Below are 23,435 nucleotides of genomic sequence, written 5' to 3'. Positions count from 1 at the left end.
ACACTGTTGTAAGTTGCCTTTCGTAGGGAGGGTGATGATCAGTGATTAGGTCCATGGTGTTGGCCATTCTCTTGTTTGCCAGATCTTGTTACAGATGTTAGTGAGGGTGCTAATCGTGGCTTCTCCCCCTGCTTGGATAAGTTCTGCTGGGATGTTGTCCACTCCTGCTGACTTACCATTCTTCAGCGATCTCATTGCTGCTTCTACTTCTTCACATAGGATAGGGTGGTTGTCGTTGTTAGTTGCTGAAGGGACGTTTAATACCTCTGGATCTATTGTGGCTTGGTGGTTGTAGAGCTCTGCGCAGTACTCTGTCCATCTTTTCAGAATGTTTTGTTCTTCTGTGAGGCAGTTTCCAGATTTGTCCTGTATGGAGGTAACTCGCCCTTGTTTTGTGCTTGATAAATCTTTGACCAGTTGGTATGCTTTTTGCTGTTCCTTTTCAAGTTTCCCTCTATGTCTTTGCACTGTTCTTTTATCCAGTTCTCCTTTGCTTTTTTTCATACTTTTCTTGACTTCCTGGTTGACTGCCTTGTACTGCTTTGCCCCTTCTGTGTCATTCTTCTTCTTCAGCTCCCTCCTCTTGTCACACATGTCCTGGACATCAGCTGTGACCCAGGGCTTCTTGACTGGGTGATGTCTGCCTAGGATCTCGCTGGCTGTTTCAGTCACTGCTGTGTTGAAGGTGGTGATCAACGTGTCCATGTCTGTGTCGTCAGTGTCAAGGATAGTGAGCGGTGCAAATTTCCCACCAATCATTGCTTGGAAGGCTTCTGCAATTTCTGGATCCTTCAGTTTCTCGAGGTCAAACCTTATTCTTGTGTGGCTCTCTTTCATGTCCTTCTTTAGATGTAGCCTGAAGGTCATCATCACCAGATCATGGTCACTTCCAATGTCTGCTTCTGGAAAACTTCGAGTCTTGGCAATGTTAACGCTCAACTGTAGGCGCCTCTTCACCATGATGTAGTCAATCTGATTGTGCTGGTATCCACTTGGGCTGTGCCATGTCCATCTTCTGGATACTTTGTGTTGGCCGAAGGTGTTTGCAAGCATAAGGTCATTGTAGCTAGCGAATTCCAGGAGCCTCAGGCTTCTCTCATTTGTCTGTGCATTGCTGTATCACCCACATATTCCTTTCTAGTTCTTACAAGCGTCCTCTCCTATCTTGACATTCCAATTGCCTTGCACAACCAGAATGTCTTTCCTCAGTGTTTTATCCATAACTTCTTGTAGTTGGTCATAGAAGTCTTCCACATCTGCGTCATCATAATCTGATGTTGTGGCGTATGCCTGTATGATGGTGATGTTAAAAGGGGTTGGTATTTTATGTTTATTTAAAGATGTAATGGTAAAATCAAAGTTCGGACCATTACACTGAATGAAAATTTCACATTTTGGAACATTATTTCACCCATATTTTGACATTTTATCTTCGCAAAAGTTATTTGAAACATTAAAGTAGACACTTTCCTTGCATTTAATAGGTTTTCTATGTAGATAAAATCAATTCAAGTTGATAAAACAATTGTTACTGTTCACTTAGAAGGTCTGTTGGTCTAGGAGTTGTGTGTTTGCTAATCATGCATACAGACTTTCAATTCCCCGCCTCCCATGCCGGAGACCCCAGTTCGAATCCCGCTTGGAGCGGGTCGAGCAGGACCGGTTAAAGTGGTGTTGTGACCCGGATGGAAATGAGGTTTAGAGGAGTGAGTGTAATGGTAACCAGCTGGTAGTATTGTGGAAAATGTTGAAGATTCTTTCCCTCTTTGCAAGAAATCTCTGGACCAATAAAAGTATGACTTTTGTTGGGTTGAGGACTTGTTACTGTTCTTTTAAGGAATTCTATTAGTTTTTCTCAGATATTTTAAAACAGCATTTATTTGTTTTTTATTTAATGGTTTTGCAGGTGATTCCTCTGCTTCCAGCCTGTATGAATTATTCTGCATCCAGATAATGTCTCTCTTTATGGTAATTATATAAAAGCTCTAAAGCTTTTCTACGGCCTGTGGCAGTTATTCCTCCTGCCCAATGCATAAAAGTGAGAGATGGGGTTAATTCAACTTAACCCCCCCAGTATAACCACAGAAACATTAAATTCACTTCTATCACAATATTCTAGGTGAAAAGTTTCAAGGAAGTTCTTCCCTTTCATTTTTGTGTAAAATACCACTCCCCCTTTTTCCTCTCTTCCTACCTCTTCTGTTTTTGCATAAATCACTCATTATTTACAACAGTTGATTGTTGATTATTACTCATTACTTACAAGGGTTGTTTGCTAAATATGTTATTTCTGTTTATTTTTTCTTTCCTCTGTAAATTTCCAACCACACATGTCATATCTGTTCTGGGTTTCTCATGCCAATTTCTACTTCCACCCTTCCTATTGTTCCATTTGTTGTGTAGACTGGCATTATTTCTCCATTGTTGTTTCTGTTGAACAACACCCTACTTTCCCACTGCACTGGTCGTAGGTCTGAGCTGACATTAAGGAAGACTCCTGGTTTCTCTGTTGGATGGATTCTGAAATAGGGAATTTCACTTTTGAGATAAGGGATATACACCAAATTGATGGGTATTTTTGCTGCTACTCTCAACTGTCCTAATTGGGTAGGACTCAGCATGTAAAGCCCCTCCAACTGTTTTACCAATGGTTCAGCCGTCAGGTTTGTGATTTTAGTCAGTTTCCTCATTAACTCTTTCTTCTTTTGTTCTGTTAATTCCTTTCTTTCAATCTACATCTTCAGATTCTTTCCAGAAATGGTTACAAATCCCTCTTGTTTCTATTAATTTTTTTGTCTTTGGGGAACTTCTTCTCTCTCAAAATTTGTTAGTCTCTGCCTTTTCCTTAGTTGAGGGACACTGTAGAGAAAAGAAGATTCTTGTCTTTGCCTTTTCTAATTAACCATAATCATCCCCTCACACACATACTATTTAGCCTCCCTGCTCTTACTGTCTCTGTTTGTTTCACCCCTCCCCTCGCTCCCCCTCTCAGTCACAGCATACCATACAATCAGCCTGAGAAAGAAAGATAGAGAAACAGGTGCTTTTTTATTTCTTCACTAATAATTGTGTTTCTTTATTGGGATCAAACCGGCTGCAATTTGGATGATGCCCAAATAGTCGACAGAGCCAATATCTTACATTTACATTTATGCATTGGGCAGACGCTTTTATCCAAAGCGACTTACATTGTACTTATTACAGGGACAAAACAATTAAGTGCCTTGCTCAAGGACACAATGATGGTGGCCATGGGGATCGAACCAGCAACCTTCTGATTACCAGTTATGTGCTTTAGCCCACTACGTAACCACCACTCCGTGGTGTTCCATCTTGGAACAATCTTAGTTCTTGGAATACTTTTTCTAACTTCTTTTCAAATTTACCATTATCCATTTTTCATTTATTAAACACAGAGCCTAATACACCTGTTTATTTATATTACAGCACACTCAACTGTACACTCACATATACAGCACAATATAGTGCAATCAGCAAAAGCACACACCCCAGCCAACATAAACACAGCACAGTTAAAGCCAACATTACATATAAACAGACAATACAATCAATTCCACCCATAGCTCAACACACCCACACATATAAAGATTTTTCAATAGACCTCTACACTCTTCTCATCCTGGGCTTATATTGATACATAATACAAAATCTAATATCCTATGTGGGAACCCTGTTAATCCAGTCCTTATCCACAGTGCTATTTTGAGAGAAAATGTCAACAATCAAATCCGAGACCACTGCACCCAGGCTCCCCATCTTTTACTGGTGTCACTACAGAAAGCGGTATTTAACAGGATTTACCACACACCCTACTCCTGGGTGTACATGCTACTTCTGCATGATTTTTAAACCCTACTTCTTGGTAACCCTACTTCTGGGTGAACATGCTGCTACTGCATGACCTGCCAACGCCAATCCTCTCAGTAGTGCTACTCTGAGATGCAGTGCCAATCATCCTTCATCACTGGGGCTCCACTGAGAGTGGCATCCGCAGGGTTTTTACTCGCACCAGTCCCTGTTGGGATGCCAAGAATATGTTGTGGAAAATGTTGAAGATTCTTTCCATCTTTGGAAGAAATCTCTCAGAGTCAGGGGTTCCAGATGCCAAAGGTAAAAGTTATTGAGCAACCAATAAACCTGAGAAGGCCAGCTGTCCATTCTGCCCTCTCAGTTCCAAGCTCCTAGTCTTTATACATTTCTGTTATCTCTTCTGAACCCATAAATTGTTCATTCTCATTATCTCTAACCAATGGGCTTGCTTGCCACCATTGTTTCTCAGACCATCTGACTTCTTTCTAATGGTGGAATCCTAGCAACCCATCTATTTTTTTTAAAACAGAACATTTTGGTCCCATTTACTTGGAAAGTGTACATTCTGGGTAAACAGGTTAAGGTGATTATACATAATGAGTATCCCATCTAATGGGTTAACTTAAGCATAGTAAGCATCTTGTCTATTGGGTTAACATGACGACCATCCTATATACTGGCTATATTGTGCCTTATAAATGCCTTTTCCACTCTGTATATTGTTGAGTGTGACATCATACATACATTTCACATGATACAGCCTTCTGGCTCATACAGTGCTCATACTTTTTCTATATTTGATATTAAAAATATACTTTAGTAGGTAGCTGTGCAGTGTGTAAACCTCACTCCCCTGGTCTCAATAGGTGCACTAGCGAATGACACTCGAGGCTGTAGACTTTAGCCTCCTTGTTAGCATGCCCGCCTCCCATGCCAGAGACCCTGGTTCAAATCACTCGGAGAGGGTTGATTACATGTGTATGACAATGTCTTATGTTTGACTACCCATGACACTCCCAAAAGATGATCTTTCAGAACAGTGCAGTATTTTAGGTGGAGAGCAAGTACAAACGCCAAATTGAACAATGGGTAAGAATAAATAGTACTTAAGAAACATAATGATATTGTTTGTTAAGCAAAATCTTAAGATTTTCAGTCTTAAATCTTTTAAGAAATTTTAAAAAAGCCTGTAAATTTCAGAAAATGTAGTTCACATTTTTTTTTCTCTCTCAGTAATTCAACCATTCTCCGAAAATTCAGTATACTGTAATTACTGGCTGTCAGATTCAGTTGCAAGTTTGATTGATTTAAAACAATATAATAAAATGTGACTGTGTATGTGATTTCAATAGACCTGTTAAAAATACATCATAATCTGCAAAGCTACAAATTTATCCTGATTGATAAAGATTCAAACCCGGGTTGCTATGTTTACTGCCAGCATGACTTACCAATGGACCAGTGTACCATCTATAATTATTCATTCACTTTGTTATATTTAATGGTTGGAGAAAGTTATTCAGACTATTAAAGTTAATCAAGCCATTATTCATTATAAAGAAATAAAAGCAATTGAAAGTATATTATTGACACATATCACCATATGATGCTTTAGTGTTGCAAATAAAAGAATACTGCTTTGAGTACTGCTCTGACAAGTGTAATCGGCAGTTCCCATTCAAACCAACGTCCCATGTTAACATGGGCAACCACGTTACCCCGTAAAGCAGTTAAAATCGCTCTTAAATGATTTTATGCATAATGTGCAAAACCTCTTTTCTTTGCTCCTTGACAAATCACATTAAACGAATCTGCTGAAAAGTCAATTAAAATTATTCACGTGCACATCCCCAGTTAACACAATCCCCAGTTGATCCATAACATAGGCAATATTTTATCAGGTAAGAGCATGCACAAACAAACTTTGGTTATGTCATGTTTTAAAAACATTGGCAACAAATTTCATCATTTTACATTAGTAAATGGTTATTATTTATAATGATTCGACTTTGTGAATTAACTATTTATTTATATCAATAGTTAATTCACTGGAAATAATTATTTGAATGGGTGCACAAGATAAAATTTTCAGTGCGCAGATAATCTTAAGTACTGCGCATGCACCTCACTTTGATCTGTAACGGTCGAATTCCTGTTGACGGACGCTAAGGAAAATGTAAGCACTATAAGTTTACTTTTATTCGTCGTTTTACACAGTGGTTTACCCATCTAACGTTACATTGCACTTTATAGTTGTAATATGTTGTGTATTTAAGTTTTAAAAACGTCCCCCTTTATACTTATGTAATTATATGCCCTCTTTGGTTAATTTACCAGTCTTTCGTGAGGCAGGCTGAGGTAAAATTTGAGGTGAATTTATTGTTTCCTTTTAGTTATTTTAATCTGGCCACTTGAACACGATCAACTTCACAATATTCACTTTCATATTTTGTAAACATTTACTATAGTAAATGCTATGTTCCATTCAAGTCGGATGTGGGATGTTCCTACTTGATATCGCCGATCTCCAACCATAAATTTATTCCATTGCCAGATGCTCGGAAGATGACATTTAAGGAAACAAATCTGCAACGCTCCCGTTAGTTTAGCAGTTATACGATTATCAAAAAAGAGTCATTTTGAACACCTTTTACTCTGCTAATGTTTGTTAAACAAGCTTTAATATCATGTAATGTAGGAACTTTGACTAATTTATTGATATTTTTTAATAAAAATGAATGTTTATCACTTATGTTGTACATCTTCCTGGGTGCCGGCATGTTTGTGTGACGTCACGCACCTGCATCTTGGCGAGTTTAAATTTCCGCACAACTTTCCAAGTTGGAATTACGACTTCAAGTGGCGTCCCATTGCACTTTTTAACTTTGAAAATCCGACTTTCCGAGTTGAATGGAACGCAGGAAAAGTGTTGAGCCTGTAGAAGATAAATAGACTTTAAAACTATCATTTAAAACAAAAGCTCTAATTCATGAAGGACATGAAAAGATAAGAGATGTTGAACTTTAACCTGCGCCAATCTGGACCAAAGTCTGTTCTGGTCCCACCTACACAACATCAGATTTCTCTCTACATTTACACTACCGGTCAAAAGTTTTGAAACACTTATTCATTCTTTATTATAATTTATTTTCCACATTTTAGAATAATTGTAAAGTCATCTAAAACTATGGAATAACATAAATGGAACTATGGGAATTATGCTGTGACTAAACAAAATCCAAAATAAATCAAAACTGTGTTATATTTTAGCATCTTCAAAGTAGTCACCCTTTGCCTAGAATTTGCAGACATGTACTCTTGACATTTTCTCAACCAACTTCTTGAGGTATCACCCTGGGATGCTTTTTAAACAATATTGAAGGAGTTCCCATCTATGTTGGGCACTTATTGGCTGCTTTTCTTAATTATTTGGTCCAAGTCGTCAATTTCAAAAACGTTATTTTTTTTATTAAATTTTAGTTTTATAATGAAATAAATTAATATGGTGGCACAACTATATTTTTTGTCTACAAAACTAATTTCAAACATTTAAGCATACGCCTTCAGATCAAAAGATTTTTAAGATCATGAGAAACATTTCAGTCAAGTGTTTCAAAACTTTTGACCGGTAGTGTGTATAGATGGATGTCTTCTAGAATATGTTCACTTGAATTAAATATATGCAAATAACTCGGTGTCGTGAAAGGTTGAATATTGCAAGAATAAAGAACTTGGATAATTTAAGAAATGTTAATTGCACTGAAATTAAAATATAGTCCAACTGTAATATTTTGATGTGTTATAACTTTGATTAGGCAAGATTAGTTAAACTTAATTTTGTGTGTGTGCTATTTTACATCAGATACAGTAGTGTGAAGACATTTTTCATATTTAGATCAAAAATAAATATCTCAGCTCAGTAGGTCCTTATAATTGAAGTGGATGGTAACATGATTTTTGATGCTCCAAAAAGCACAGGCAATCAGCATTAATGTCATCCATACTACTCCAGTGGTTAAATTAATAAAAAGTGGTACAATCGCATTTGGTGTGACAAAGATCAATTACTTCGCTTCTGTTAAGCAGTGGTATGCACGTTCACAAGAGGGCAGAGGTCACGCGGTCTCTCGTGTGATGCATGCATGACACACCCAGAAGAGCAGGCTGTTTACAACTGAGTAGGAGGAACACTGTACAGACCGAATGCTGTAAACAAACTGAAGCAAATTTATATAATGATGTCAGAACATTTTGATTTAAGAGAAGAGGAGATACAAGATTTTGCACAGCCATATTTATTTGAACCTGAGTACTCTGACCAGGAGCACAGGGAGATGGAAGAGGCTGGACCAGCAAGCCTCAGAGTGACAGAGAGCTCAGGAGACGTGGTGGTGCACATGTAGGCAATGCCAACAGAGGCAGAGAACGAATGGAACGAATGGAAAGTTGCCATGCCATCGCTGGAAAGACCTCATCCTTCTCGTGAACGCACATACTGCTGCTTACCAGATGCGATGATTTATAGTTAAAAAGTACTTAAAAATGTATCTTTTTTTACACCAAAAGCGTTTGTATCACTTTATAAGACATTAATTTAACAACTGGAGTAGTATGGATGACGTTAATGCTGATTGTCTGTGCTTCTTGGAGCATCAAAAATCGTGTTACCATTCACATGCATTATAAGGACTTACTGAGCAGAGACAGTTTTCATCAAATGTGTTCTGTTGAAGAAAGGAAGTCATATACATCTGGGATGACATGAGGGTGAGTAAATGATGAGAGAATTTTCATTTTTTTGTGAACTATCCCTTTAATATTCCTTATATTCTGTTCTATTACTTTATATTTTGTAAATAAACACAGTAACTAAATGTGGTTTGTGGTTAAATATGTTATGCTAATATAAGCTGATTATTTGTTATTAATTTAACATATTAATTTAGTCAAGTAATTGTTCACGTTTATTTTTATTTTTTTTAAAGAAGATAATGTTTTGTTTATAACAATGTTACACCCAACTAAAATCCACCTTTGTTAATGAATCTAACATCAACCCTGGTTATCTGCAGTTAAGGTGGTACTTGAAATATAAACATAAACGTACTGGCGATGTTGCTGTTATGAAAATACATTTCATTTTGTAAGAATGTACTCGCCACATTGCCCAAACATACAGCAACTTTGCCACGGCGAATATGGGACACTGAAAATTACATTGATGCATCATCATTTGATACATCGCTATGACCAATATGGTCCAGTCTGGTTATATCATCACAATGTTTCTGTGTTAATTAGGATCTTTATCACATATTAGTCTGTGTGGAAACTTTTAAATCACATGTGTTGCAACTAGTTTCTCAAAGTTTGTGCTCTGCTCTCCGCTGTTATAAAATTGCTGCTGGCAGGAAAATAAAACTTTACACAAAGCACACATTCATGTTTATACCATCTCTGTAACAAAGTAATTTTTTTTACAGAGCTGTTCTTGTGTATAATCATATAATAATCTTATTGAGTTTGATGAATGTCAGTCCATTAAAATCATGATGTTTTTGTGTTCAGATGTTCATCATGAGAGAGCGGATGGATGTGATCCACGCTGGAGAACAGCAGATGCTGCAGATACCAGTGAAGATGTGTTCAGTGAAGCTGCTGGACTGCAGGAACCTGATAAAGATGAGAGGAGAAATCAAAGTAGAGGAACAACAGAGTGATGATGATGATGATGAAATCAAAGCAGAGAAACAACAGAGTGAGGAAGATGATGATGATTTTTTTCCTTCAGGTGTGTTTCTACCTTGAAAGGGGTCATGACATACTCATATGTATATATATATATATATATATTCTTTTATTATCTTCCCTGAGTTCCACTGGGAATGTTAGTATATTTTCTGCACCAAAATATTTATAATTTAGTAACACACAGTATGATAATTTTCCACCCTGTCTTTGGCCCTCTGTCTGAAACGCTCGGTTTTGGCCTAAGCGCCTCATTAAAACTTAAATGTAAATGCCCACTGTTATGACTGGCTAACATCGTGCAGCCCAGCCGTAATTGAAACTCAATCAGAAGAGACTGAACAATCTCCACAACATAGTCAAACTAAATTTCAGGATTTACACATAACACACATCCAACACATTGCATCTGAATATATTAAACAGTTCACTCACTGTAATCCCAACAGCACCATTGTCATGATTTACTGTTGTTTTCCTTGTGTTTCTCCCCTATCATCTGTTCCTCCCGGACTACATTTCCCATAATGTCCTGCCCTCATCACTGCCAGCTGTCCTTGATTGTCCTCACCTGTGTTTCATTAACTCATTAGTCTTGGTGTATTTAATGCCCTGTTGTTTGCTCGTTCCTTGTCAGTTGTTTTGACCTCCTGTGTATACCTGTTCCCATTGTGGATGTTTCCTTTTGTTCCTGTGCTCTCCCATCATGGTTGTTTACTTTGTTTCTGTGTTTTCACCATTACTTTGTACTTTGTTTATTTTATTAAAGAACAGTTTTGCCGCACCTAGATTAAGCTCTCATGACTTCCTTTCACACGTTACAGAACAACTGACCAAACAAACAGATCTAGCGGCGATGTTTGTCCAGTTGAGCCAGGATGATTTGCCCATAGGGGAATACTCCCTTTGTTTCAATGCCATTGCCAGCTTCTCAGGATTTGTGGACTCTTATCTTAAGTCGATCTACTGGATTGGACTATTAGCTCACCGGTGGAGGGATTTGCCGGAGATGGGAGACCATACTTGGAGAGAGTACGTGAGGTTAACCCAGGAAACTCTCGCTTCTGAGGATCCTCCTCTCTCTGTCCCGATCCCGGCTTCCGAGCCTTCCACGCCTGAGTCTGCTCCACGCCATGTCACAGCAACGCCTCAGCCTGCTCCACGCCATGTCACAGCAACGCCTCAGCCTGCTCCATGCCATGTCACAGCAACGCCTCAGCCTGCTCCATGCCATGTCACAGCAACGCCTCAGCCTGCTCCATGCCATGTCACAGCAACGCCTCAGCCTGTCCCAGTCAAGTCTGAGTCTGCTCCACACCATGTCCCAGTCAAGTCTGAGTTGGTTCCACACCATGTCATAACCTTGCCTTCTGTGACACCCTGCTTGAAGCCCTTCTCAGTCCTTGTCTCCAAGTTGAATTATCCACCTCTGATGTCGGTGCATAGGGTCACGAAGACCCTTCCTCCAAGCTTGTCAGTACTCCTGCCTGCCACGGCCAACGAGCTGACGCCCACGCCTGCCACGGCCAACGAGCTGATGCCCACGCCTGCCACAGCCAACGAGCCGACGCCCACGCCTGTCACGGCCAACAAGCCGATGCACACGCCTGCCACGGCCAACAAGTCGACGCCCTTGTCTGTCCCAGAGCCTGCGTTGCCAGCCTCGTCTGTCCCAGAGCCTGTGTTGCCAGCCTTGTCCCTCCCACAGCCAGCGTTGCCAGCCTCATCCGTCTCAGAGCCTGCGTTGCCAACTTCGGCCTCCCGGAGGAGGAGAAAGGCTTCCGTTTCCAAGTCTCTGCCCATGTACAAGACCATAGAGGTCGTTCCCGAGTCTCAGTCCATACCCACGACCACAGAGGTCATTCCCGAGTCTCTGTCTCCACCCTCGACCACAGAAGTCGTTCGTGAGACTCTGTCCATGCCCACGACCACAGAGGTCGCTCCCGAGACTCTGCTCATGTTCACGACCACTGAGGTCATTTCCCAGTCATCCTGCACTCTTAGCCTCGAGCCTGCCACGGCTCTGCCTTCTATGGCTTCGCTCTTTGAGCCTGTCACGACTCCGCCTTCTACAGCTTCGCCCCTCGAGCCTGCCATGGCTCCGCCACTCGTGCTTCCCATGGCTCCGCCTTCCACGGCTTCTCCCTTCGAGCCTGCCACTGCTCCGCCTTCTACAGCTTTGCAACTCGAGCCTCCCATGGCTCTGCCCTCCACGTCTTCACCCCTCGAGCCTGCTATGGCTTCGCCCATCGATCCTCCCATGGCTCCGCCTGCCACGGCTTTGCCCCCCGAGCCTACTACAGCTCCGCCTTCTGAGGCTCCACCCTCAGAATCTTCTACGGCTCTGGTCTCTAGTCTATGGCCGCCTCCCAGGCATCCTGACCCTATCTCGACCCTGTGGTTGCCATCCAGGCCTCCTGATCCAGTCCCTACCCTGAGGTGGTCTCCTGGCCGTCCGCCTGATATACTATGGTCTCCTGGGTCTTCTGGCCGTCCACCTGATCTGCTCTGGTCTTCTGGGTTTCCTGACCGTTCACCTGATCTGTTCTGGTCTCCTGACCATCCGCCTGATCTGCTCTGGTCTCCTTGGTCTCTCGGCCGTCCACCCGATCTGCTCTGGGCTCCTGGCCGTCCACCTGATCTGCTCTGGTCCCCTTGGTCTCTCGGCCGTCCACCCGAACTGCTCTGGTCTCCCTGGTCTCATGGCTATCCACCTGATCTGCACTGGTCTCCTCGGTCTCTCGGCCATCCACCCGATCTGCTCTGGTCTCCTGGCCTTCCACCTGTTCTGCTGTGGTATCTTTGGTCTCCGGCTCCATCTTGGCCTTGCCTCCCTGACCAGCCTTCCTTGGGCTTCAGGAGCCGCACACTGGGGGGGTTCTGTCATGGTTCACTGTTGTTTGCCTTGTGTTTCTCCCCTATCATCTGTTCCTCCCAGACTACATTTCCCATAATTCCCTGCCCTCATCACTGCCAGCTGTCCTTGATTGTCCTCACCTGTGTTTCATTAACTCATTAGTCTGTGTATTTAATGCCCTGTTGTTTGCTTATTCCTTGTCTGTTGTTATGTGTTTTGACCTCCTGTGTATACCTGTTCCCATCGTGGATGTTTCCTTTGTTCCTGTGCTCTCCCATCATGGTTGTTTACTTTGTTCTTGTGTTTTCACCATTACTTTGTACTTTATTTTATTAAAGAACTGTTTCACCACACTTAGATCCAGCTCTTGTGACTTCCTTTCACATGTTACAACCATTAACTATCAAACAGTCATGACATTTGAAATATTCATGAAGTAAACTGTTTACTCACGTTTTGCAATTGGGTCCAATTTTTTTTTTAACTGCCCCATCAATAACAATTCCTTTGCAAAGCCTGTTGTTTCATGAGTGGTTCATAAGCAATCCACGCTAATATGAGCCGAAAAAACCATATGTACATAGTCCAAAGAATGATGAAACAAGACACACACTTACAGTATCATCCTGCACTGGGGCGCATATCACTGGAAATGCATCAAAACGGTCAAAGATGTCCATCTAATGCATGTTTACATCAACAATGAAAAATAGCACCCGTAGGTGCAAGAAGGCATCCAGGACGTGTTTGTACTCCAAACAGCAAGACCCAGAGCAGCTGATGAAACAGAATGGCATCTCCTCTTCAGAGTTGTAACTTGAAACCGCGTCTTTTAAAAGCAGCACCAAATATATGACAATGGTCAAATACATCTGTCTAGTGCATGTTTATACACAAAAATAATTCAAAATAGTCCCGATGGGTCATGGGGACTTGATTTGGAAGGCATGTCGGGAGAAGAAATCCAGCGTCAACAGTCCAACATCTCGGTGATGCTGATGAAGGTTGTTGCTGACTTGGAGGATCTCGATGTAATACGTCGATCGATTACGGCGATGGAAACAAAATTCTCTGAGTTGGTCACAAGAGTGGCAGAAGTTGAGAGATGGATCGATTATCTGGAGTCATCAGAAAGGGAATTATCCGCTAATCCGCCCGCATCCAAAACAGACTTGGAATACGTTTAGGAAAATCTCAAAAATAGGAATCGAAAGAACAATATACGAATTGTTGGAATTCCTGAGCAAGAAGAGGGTAGAGATATGGTGAAATTCCTGGGTCTGCTCGACATAACAGGCCATAAGCTGGAAATCGAGCAAGCTCACAGAGTCCCGGCTCGCAGATCTGCTGAGGGTGACAGGCACCTGTTCTGGCCAAATTTCTGAGATCATCCGATAAAGATCTCGTGTTGCGCCAGGCGAGGAGCAAAGGAAAGCTTTCTTGGAAGAATTACAATATTTTCTTGTTCCCGGACTTTGCGAATGCGATGAGAGAAACGCGATCGGTTCAAGGAATTTAAGAAACTCTTACATCAACGGAAGATCGCTTTTGCAATGATGTTTCCGGCCAAGCTGAGAATAGAAACGAAGGATGGTTGCAGGGTATTTACGTGTCCAAAGCAAGCAATGTCCTTAATAGAAACAATGGATGAGTAAGCCATTTGGGGTTTTTCATGTAGCTCCAGAGTGGATTAACTCGCTATATTTACCGTGGCTGTCCGAGGAAGCTGGGTGCCATTTTTGTTTCTGTTTGTGTTGGCTCCACCTAGCGGCTGGAGTTTGTTTTGTGGGATAACACTCCTTCAAGAAACTTTTGCATGGACGGAAGATCGCATTTACACTGAAGTTCACGGCCAGATTGAGAATAGATACTAAGAATGACTGCAAAATATCTACATGCCTACACAAAGGATGTCTTTTATAAATTTGATGGACTGAGTAAATCATGGTGTATTTTGTTTATGCAGCCTCCGAGTGATTAATACACACTTGACCATTCGAGAAACCGGGACGCTTGTTTTTTTTGTGCTGGTTCTGCCTAGTGGCTGGAGTTTGTTTTTTGGAATAACACTGCTTCGGCACAGTTGTGGATGAATCTGTTCGTTCTTTGTGCTTATGCCTCCTGTTGGCTGGAGTTTGTTTTGTGGCGTATTTTTGCAGGACATTGGAATGATTACTTCATCTGCTGCACTCATAACAGCTGGCTCACTGAACAATTGTTTGTCTGTCCGAGGAAACTGAACGGCTTTATATCAGCTGGAGTTTGTTTTGTGGAAGAACACACCTTCGAGACAGTTCTGTGAATGAGTCTACACGTTCTTTTTGTGTATTCTGCCTTTTGGCTGGGGTTTGTTTTACAAAGTATTTCTGTTATGTAATTTTGCCTCACAAAATTTGTGCAGAAGCACCGGACTTGAGCAATCCGATGGCAAAGTTGTCGCGGGGACTCTCGTATGCATACATGGACTTTTTGAGTTTGGAGGGATTGACGCTAGTTGGCGCTGTCATGTGCAGGGTTAATGTGCACGTTTTTCTTTTTTCTGTTTGTTTTGTTCGTGGGGAAGGTTGGGGTTTGATTGTTGCACTTATGGGGAACGTGGTCTGTGTAATTTTGTTTTTGACACACAGTTTATTTTTTTTATTATATCAATGTCAGATGTTAATATGAGTGGATTGTCTTTCTCCATGTGGAATGTGAATGGGTTGGGGCACCCCATAAAAAGAAGAAAGGTTATTTCTTTTCTTAAGTATAAGAAATATGATATAGTGTTTCTTCAAGAAACACATCTTTCCCTGCAGGAAGCTGAAAAATTTGGGAAGCTATGGGGTGGACATGTTTTCTTTAATGTTGGCTCAAGTAAGAGCAGGGGGGTCACTATACTGATAAATAAACATCTACAATTCAAATGTCTTAAACAGATTAAAGAAAATTAGGGAGAATCATTATTGTTTTAGGAGAAATTCAGGGGCAAAATTGATTTTGGCTAATATTTACGCACCTAACACTGATGATTAGGGCTTTTTTATGGATCTCGAAGGGATGCTGCAAGCTGCTGGCACCCCTCATGATATAATATTGGGAGCAAACTTTAATCTTTTGATGGACTCAGTTCTTGATCATAGTGAAGCAAAAGTGTGTAAGCACCCTAGAGCAACAGTGACACTTCACAGGATGTGTAAAAATCTTGGTCTTGCTGATATCTGGCGACTTTTGAACCCCTCTGGGAGGGACTATAAATTTTTTCATCAATTCATAAGATTTATTCTAGAATATTATTTTTTTTAATTTTTAAAAATTTTTTTTTTTTTTATCTAAGTCCCTCATTTCATCTGTTGTTGATTGCTCAATTGGAAACATTTTAGTCTCAGATCATGCCCTGGTGAGTTTAGAGATGTTGCCACATACAGAGAAAAAGAAATCATACAGCTGGCGCTTTAATGTATCCCTTTTGCAAAATCCTGATTTCCAACAAATGTTAAAGACTGAAATCAATGTTTATATGGAGACCAACTGGCCCTCAATATCCTCTGTGGGCGTGGCCTGGGAGGCACTTAAGGTGGTTCTTAGGGGTCGGATCATACAGTATGCCTCATTCACCAGAAAACCCAAAGCATGAGAACTCGTGGAGTTGGAAGGGAATATTAAAAGTGCCGAGGCAGAGCTGAAGCGCCGAATGTCGTCTAATGGCCTCAGAGAATTGACTCGATTGAAATACAGATATAATGCTATTTTGTCGCAGAAAGTGGAGTTTTGGTTATTCAGGACAAGTCATATTTTGAATCGGGGGACAAAGCAGGAAGCTTTTGGCTAGATATATAAAGCAGAGAGAGTCTTTCTCTACCATTCCCTCAGTGAAATCTGCTGATGGTGAAATATTTACCTCAGCCATTGATTTTACTAATGCTTTTAAAGAATTCTATCTTGATCTCTATAGTTCCATGTCTTCGTCTACTGATGAGGATATTAGAGACTTTGTGGAACCATTGAAACTCCCTAAACTGAGGACGGAGCAAAAAAATTATCTTAATTCTGAGATAACCTTGGAGGAGCTTGACAAGGTAATTAAGGCCTTGCCTACAGGCAAAGCTCCAGGGCCAGATGGTTTTGCTGCTGAATTTTTTAGATCTTATGCTACAGAACTGGCTCCAATTTTGTTAGAAGTTTATACAGAATCAGTAAAGAATGGAAAGCTTCTTCCAACCATGACGCAAGCGCGGATCAGTCTGATTCTTAAAAAGGACAAAGATCAAAGTGAGTGTAAGAGTTACCATCCAATTTCCCTGATCCAGCTAGATGTAAAGATTTTGTCAAAAATTTTGGCTAACCGATTAAGTTATGACACCTCTTATACATATAGATCAGATGGGGTTTATTCGGGGCCGTAGCTCTTCTGATAACATTAGTCATTTCATCAATATCATGTGGTCAGTGGTGAATGATCAGACTGTGGTCGCTGCCATCTCACTTGACGCTGAAAAGGCATTTGATATGGTTGAATGGGATTATCTTTTTAAGATTTTGGAAATGTATGGGTTTGGGAATACTTTTATTGGATGGATTAAGTTACTTTATAGACACCCGGTAGCGGCGGTACAAACAAATGGACTAATTTCAGATCGTTTTACTCTGGATAGGGGCACTCGGCAGGGTTGCCCTCTTTCCCCATTATTGTTGTGTCTTGCCCTGGAACCATTAGCAGCCGCAATAAGAAAGGAGGAGGATTTTCCAGGGGTGGTGGCGGGAGGTATGACGCCTAAACTTTTGCTTTATGCAGAAGATATTTTATTATTCATCTCTGACCCCACTAGATCTATGCCTTACCTCCACAGAATTATGAATTCCTTTTTAGTTTTCAGGATATAGAGTCAATTGGTCTAAATCCAAAGCTTTGGCTCTGACAGCGTACTGCTAAGTAACGGCTTTCCAGCCGGGTGCTTTCCAGTGGCCCAAACAAGGCATTAAGTATTTGGGCATTTTATTCCCAGCAAAACTGCGTGATTTAGTTAGAGTTAATTTTGTCCCCTTAATAAAACGGTTTTCGAGCGATGGAACAGGTGGGCTTCATTACATTTAGCTTTGATTGGGAAAGTTAATGTTATTAAAATGAATTGTATTCCAAAATTCAATTACTTGCTGCAGTCTCTCACTGTAGATGTCCCCCTCTCTTATTTCAAGCAATTTGATAGCATAGCGAAGTCCTTCATTTGGAATGGTAAGTATCCCAAATTAAATTACAATAAGTTACATAGGCCGATTGACAAAGGTGGGCTAGGCCTACACAAGATTTTGTTTTATTATTATGCTTTCGGTCTCAGACATTTGGCTCATTGGTCGCTTCCACCTGAGAGAGCCCCTCCCTGGTTCTGTATAGAACAGGAAGTTCTTGACCCTATTTCGCCATTGCAGAGCCTCTCTATCAAATTAATCGGAGAAGCTAAGTTACATCCCATTATCTCCCACTTGAACTCGGTATGGACAAAAGTGTCCAGAATGTTTAATTCAGACACTTTTTTAAATGTTGCCTCGATCATATGGCTGAACCCCAAATTATGCATCAACAAGTCCCCTTTTGCTGGTCAGAGTGGATTGGGAGGGTGATTACTACACTCAGTGACCTATATGAGAATGGAGTGTTGAGATCCTTTCAAAATTTGGTTCAACGTTTTGGGATTCCTAGATCTCAGTTATAAGTATTTACAGCTGCGCCACCTGCTCTGTACTGTTTTTGGGAGTGGTTTACACCCCCTAAAGCAGCAAATATTCTGGGAGTGGTGATTACTGCTTTTGGAAAAGGTCATGAGGCATCGGTGTATTATTCTCTGCTAATTCAGAGTCTGGGGGACGGCACTTCAACTTCTCTTAAGAGATTATGGGAGAAAGATCTAAACTTGGCATTGGAGGAGGGAGTGTGGGCTAGGATTCTAAAAAAATGTCAGATCAGCATCTAGAGATGCAAGGGTTCACCTTATGCAATTTAAGATTTTACATAGAGTCTATTGGATCCCCTCTAGATTGCATAGGCTTGGTCTTAAAGACACACCCACCTGCTGGCGATATCAATCAGAAGATGGAGACACAACCCATGTCTTTTGGGGATGTGTTAAAATTCAAGAATTTTGGTTGAGGTTCCAGAGTTTTATGGGCGATGTATTAGGTACTCAAATTTTGCCCCAGACTCTGTATTTTAGGTGATGGGGCGATCATTGATGTAGGGGATAAGTACATGAAGAATTGGATCCTGGCTGGTGTTATGATAGGCAGACAAGTTATACTTAGAGGATGGAAGTCAGCTGGAGCCCCCTCGTTTCGTGAGTGGTATGAGGAGATGGGCAGGGTAGCGGCTTTGGAAGAGTTGTCATATAGAAGGCTAGGCAACATGGATATGTTCATCAGGAGGTGGGGCCTTTTTGGTGGGCTCTCAGGGAGGGGCAGTGGAGGGAGACATGCTGTTTTAAATGTGTGTGTTGTAGCCTTTTTGTTTTTGAACATATATTTTCCATTATGTATTTCTAAATATTTTCTATTGTTTTATTGTCTTTTGGTGTGTCTATGTCAATTACGTTTGACCTCTGAGGTATCTGTTTGTGTTGGGTGGGGGGGTTAATGTTCGGAAGAAAGGGTTGTAAATAATATAATGTGATTCTAAATATTTTGTTATTTATTATTATTATTATATATGTTATATGGAATCAATAAAACGGTTAATAATAAAAAATAAATAAATATTTTTTAAAATATCTCAACAGGGCTTAATATCCTGTCCTGTGCATTCTCGATAAGCACTTTTCACCCAAATAAGTGTCATTCAACCTTCCCTTAGATAGCGCCACTGCTGTTTCAGCGCTTGCATGCTTTCACCTTTGACTCACGGTGTGCACAGAAAAATGTCCTCTTGTACTAGTGAAGTATCTGTGAATCACTTCATTGGTGGAGCTGGAAGCAGGTTTCCGAAATGTTGGCTTCAGTATCAGTATGGATGTTTTCACACTCGAATCCTCTTAAACCTGTGCGTGCCTGCAACATCTGTTCCAGCTGAGCTGTCTTTTTCAGGTTTACGAATGAATTGCCTCAGGTTAGCCAAGTCCCATCGTTCACCGGACAATTAAGGGCACAGTTATAAAAAATTAGGACACTAAAGAGACCTTTCTACTGAATCTGAAAAACACCAAAAGAAAGATGCCCAGGGTCCCTGCTCATCTGTGTGAACATGCCTTAGGCATGCTGCATGGAGGCATGAGGACTGCAGATGTGGCCATAAATTGCAATGTCTGTACTGTGAGACGCCTAAGACAGCACTACAGGGAGACAGGAAGGACAGCTGATTGTCCTTGCAGTGGCAGACCACGTGTAAAAACACCTGCACGGGATCGGTACATCCGAATATCACACCTGCGGGACAGGTACAGGATGGCAACAACAACTGTTCGAGTTACACAAGGAACACACAATCCCTCCATCAGTGCTCAGACTGTCCGCAATAGGCTGAGAGAGGCTGGACTGAGGGCTTGTAGGCCTGTTGTAAGGCAGGTTCTGACCAGACATCACTGGCAACAATGTCACCTATGGGCACAAACCCACCTTTGCAGGACTGGCAAAAAGTGCTCTTCACTGACAAGTCATGGTTTTGTCTCACCAGAGGTGGTGGTTGGACTCACGTTTATCATCAAAGGAATGAGCATTACACCGGGGCCCGTTCTCTGGAGTGGGATCGATTTGGAGGTGGAGGGTCCGTCATGGTCTGGGGCGGTGTGTCACAGCATCATCGGACTGAGTTTGTTGTCATTGCAGGCAATCTCAACGCTGTGCGTTACAGGGAAGACGTCCTCCTCCCTCATGTGGTACCCTTCCTGCAGGTGCATTCTGACATGACCCTCCAGCATGACAATGCCACCCAGCCGTACTGCTTGTTCTGTGCGTGATTTCCTGCAAGACAGGAATGTCAGTGTTCTGCCATGGCCAGCAAAGAGCCCGGATCTCAATCCCATTGAGCACGTCTGGGACCTGTTGGATCGGAGGGTGAGGGCTAGAGCCATTCCCCCCAGAAATGTCCAGGAACTTGCAAGTGCCTTGGTGGAAGAGTGGGGTAACATCTCACAGCAAGAACTGGCAAATCTGGTGCAGTCCATGAGGAGGAGATGCACTGCAGTACTTAATACAGCTGGTGGCCACACCAGATACTGACTGTTACTTTTTATTTTGACCTACCCCTGCCCCCCACCCCATTTCTGTTAGTCACATGTCTGTGAAACTTGTTCAGTTTATGTCTTAGTTGTTGAATCTTTTTATGTTCATACAAATATTTACACATGTTAAGTTTGCTGAAAATAAAAGCAGTTGAAATTGAGAGGACATTTCTTTTTTTTTTGTTGAGTTTATTTTTGGTAACTTGGTAATTTTCGTTCACCAGGCTATTAGGGTTTCTCTTATTGGTCCTCCGTTCTATGTTTTCAACAAATATGCCTATATTGATTCTGTCAATGCCTGTCATACATTTTAATGTACAATGATCATAATGCAAGGCAATGTGGCGCAAATATATGCCCTTTATCAGTGGCATTTAGTATTGGATTTAGCTATTGGAATAATTGAAATATTTGAAATCAGTCAATCAATAAATCACATTTATTTCTAAAGCACATTTAAAAACAATACCTCTTGACCAAAGTACTTTACATCAATCAGAATCAGATTTATTGCCAAGTATGCTTACACATACAAGGAATTTGTCTGGTGACAGGAGCTTCCAGTGTACAACAATACAAAAACAATATAAAAACAGCAGCAAGACATAGATAATAATAAAAAATAAAACTAATTATGCACATACGTACATACACATGGGTAGTGCAAATCTAATACAATCTGTTTTGTACAGTGCAAATACAAATCTGTTATGTACAGTGCAAATGTTTTTTTGTTTTTTTTATTTATTTAGAGGAATGAAATGGCAGAAGAGGTTGGGTGTGTTGGATAAATATAAGAAAGACTGAACTGTGTATTGCACATAGTTATTGCTCAATGGGGCAGTTTAACTGTTCATGAGATGGATAGCCTGAGGGAAAAAACTGTTCCTGTGCCTGACGGTTCTGGTGCTCAGATCTCTGAAGCGTTGGCCAGAAGGCAAAAGTTCAAAAAGTAGTGGGCAGGATGAGTTGGGTCCAGAGTGATTTTTTCCAGCATTTCTCCTCACTCTGGAAGTGTATAGTTCTTGAAGGGGGGGCAGGGGGCAACCAATAATCCTCTCAGCAGTCCGAACTGTCCTTTTAGTCTTCTGATGTCTGATTTCGTAGCTGAACCAAACCAGACAGATATTGAAGTGCAGAGGACAGACTCAATGACCGCTGAGTAAAACTGTATCATCAGCGCCTGTGGCAGGTTGAATTTCCTCAGCTGGTGAAGGAAGTACAACCTCTGCTGGGCCTTTTTCACAATGGAGTCAATGTGGGTCTCCCACTTCAGGTCCTGTGAGATGGTAGTGCCCAGGAACCTGAATGACTCTACTGCTGCCACAGTGCTGTTTAGAATGGTGAGGGGGGTCAGTGTTGGGGTGTTTCTCCTAAAGTCACCAATGATCTCCACCATTTTGAGCGTGTTCAGCTCAAGGTTGTTTTGACTGCACCAGACAGCCAGCTGTTCAACCTCCCTTCTGTATGCAGACTCATCGTCATCTCGGATGAGGCCGATGACAGTGGTGTCGTCTGCAAACTTCAGGAGCTTGACAGAGGGGTCCTTGGCAATGCAGTCATTGGTGTAGAGGGAAAAGAGTAGTGGGGCGAGCACACATCCCTGGGGGGCACCAGTGCTGATTGTACAGGTGCTAGAAGTGAGTTTCCCCTGTCTCACAAGCTGCTGCCTGTCCGTCAGAAAGCTGGTAATCCACTGACAGATAGACATGGGAACAGAGAGTTGGTGTAATTTATTCTGGAGTATAGCTGGGATGATGGTGTTGAAAGCCGAACTGAAGTCCACAAAAAGGATCCTTGCATATGTCCCTGGTCTGTCCAGATGTTGCAGGATATGATGCAATCCCATGTGGACTGCATCATCCACAGACCTGTTTGCTTGATAAGCAAATTGAAGGGGATCTAGAAAGGGTCCAGTGATGTTCTTCAGGTGGGCCAACAGCAGTCTCTCAAATGATTTCATGACCACAGACGTCAGGGCAACAGGCCTGTAGTCATTAAGTCCTGTGATTTTTGGTTTCTTTGAGACAGGAATAATGATTGAGTGTTTGAAGCAGCATGGGACTTCACACTGCTCCAGTGATCTATTGAAGATCTGTGTGAAGATGGGGGCCAGCTGGTTAGCACAGGATCGAAGACACGCTGGTGAGACGCCATCTGGGCCTGAAGCTTTCCTCGTCTTTTGTTTCCGAAAGACGTGGCTCACATCATCTTCAGATCTTAAGTGCAGGTTGAGTAGCAGGAGGGGGGAGGAGGGGGGTTGCAGGAGGTGTTGGTGTTTGTGTGAAGTGAAGGTCAGAGTGGGTGTGAGATTGGGCCTTTCAAATCTGCAGTAGAACACATTGAGGTCATCAGCCAGTTGTTGGTCCATCACAGGGTTGGAGGTAGGAGTCCTGTAATTTGCGAGTTGTTTCACGCCACTCCACACTGATGCAGGGTCATTAGCTGAAAACTTGATTTCCTTTTTCTGGAGCATTTTAAAAGTGTATAGTGTTTATCAACCAATTTAGTCACTATTTTAGTTAAAGAATTGCAACTAGAATTCCCATCATTTATTCGCAAGACATTACCCCAGTCAGCATTATTCATCTCTATTTCAAATTGTGTTTAATTTGGATTTCGGTAACCCAAACCTGATCCTATCAAATCCGTGATTTTGATGTGGGATTTTCTGACCATACGCACTAAATTGTGATCTGATTAACCCGTCAATAAATTACTTGTTTTTGTGATTTGATCTTTTCTATAGGTAAAATTAGGTCTATTAAAGTTGTACTACTTTTAGTAATTCTTGTTGGACTTTTAATAAGCTGGTG

The 23,435-nt window shown here is 41.5% G+C and overlaps 3 protein-coding genes and 1 long non-coding RNA gene across 11 annotated transcripts in view; 2 read left to right on the top strand and 2 right to left on the bottom strand.

The window, feature by feature from the left end:
• Positions 1 to 23,435, bottom strand: part of LOC127419881 (gastrula zinc finger protein XlCGF7.1-like) — a 380,158-nt gene that overhangs the window by 47,804 nt on the left and 308,919 nt on the right. The gene's annotated exons all lie outside the window — the stretch shown is intronic.
• LOC127419866 (zinc finger protein 260-like) overlaps positions 1 to 23,435 on the bottom strand; it is a 100,866-nt gene that overhangs the window by 21,602 nt on the left and 55,829 nt on the right. The gene's annotated exons all lie outside the window — the stretch shown is intronic.
• Positions 1 to 23,435, top strand: part of LOC127419889 (uncharacterized) — a 172,910-nt gene that overhangs the window by 95,819 nt on the left and 53,656 nt on the right. The gene's annotated exons all lie outside the window — the stretch shown is intronic.
• LOC127419869 (gastrula zinc finger protein XlCGF57.1-like) overlaps positions 1 to 23,435 on the top strand; it is a 40,848-nt gene that overhangs the window by 5,015 nt on the left and 12,398 nt on the right. Inside the window, exons 2-3 of one of the 3 annotated variants that reach the window (XM_051661656.1) lie at positions 9,400 to 9,589; positions 10,404 to 12,791. In XM_051661656.1, the coding sequence (XP_051517616.1) occupies positions 9,400 to 9,589; positions 10,404 to 12,598 (2,385 nt within the window). In that variant the 3' untranslated portion in view covers positions 12,599 to 12,791. Of the gene's footprint in view, positions 1 to 9,399; positions 9,623 to 10,403; positions 12,792 to 23,435 lie in introns of those variants that run through there. The other 2 variants (XM_051661658.1, XM_051661657.1) reach the window with 2 other exon arrangements.

Source organism: Myxocyprinus asiaticus, chromosome 29 (genome assembly GCF_019703515.2).
Source record: "Myxocyprinus asiaticus isolate MX2 ecotype Aquarium Trade chromosome 29, UBuf_Myxa_2, whole genome shotgun sequence".
Lineage (NCBI taxonomy): Eukaryota > Metazoa > Chordata > Actinopteri > Cypriniformes > Catostomidae > Myxocyprinus > Myxocyprinus asiaticus.
This window is presented reverse-complemented; position numbering and strand designations above follow the sequence as displayed.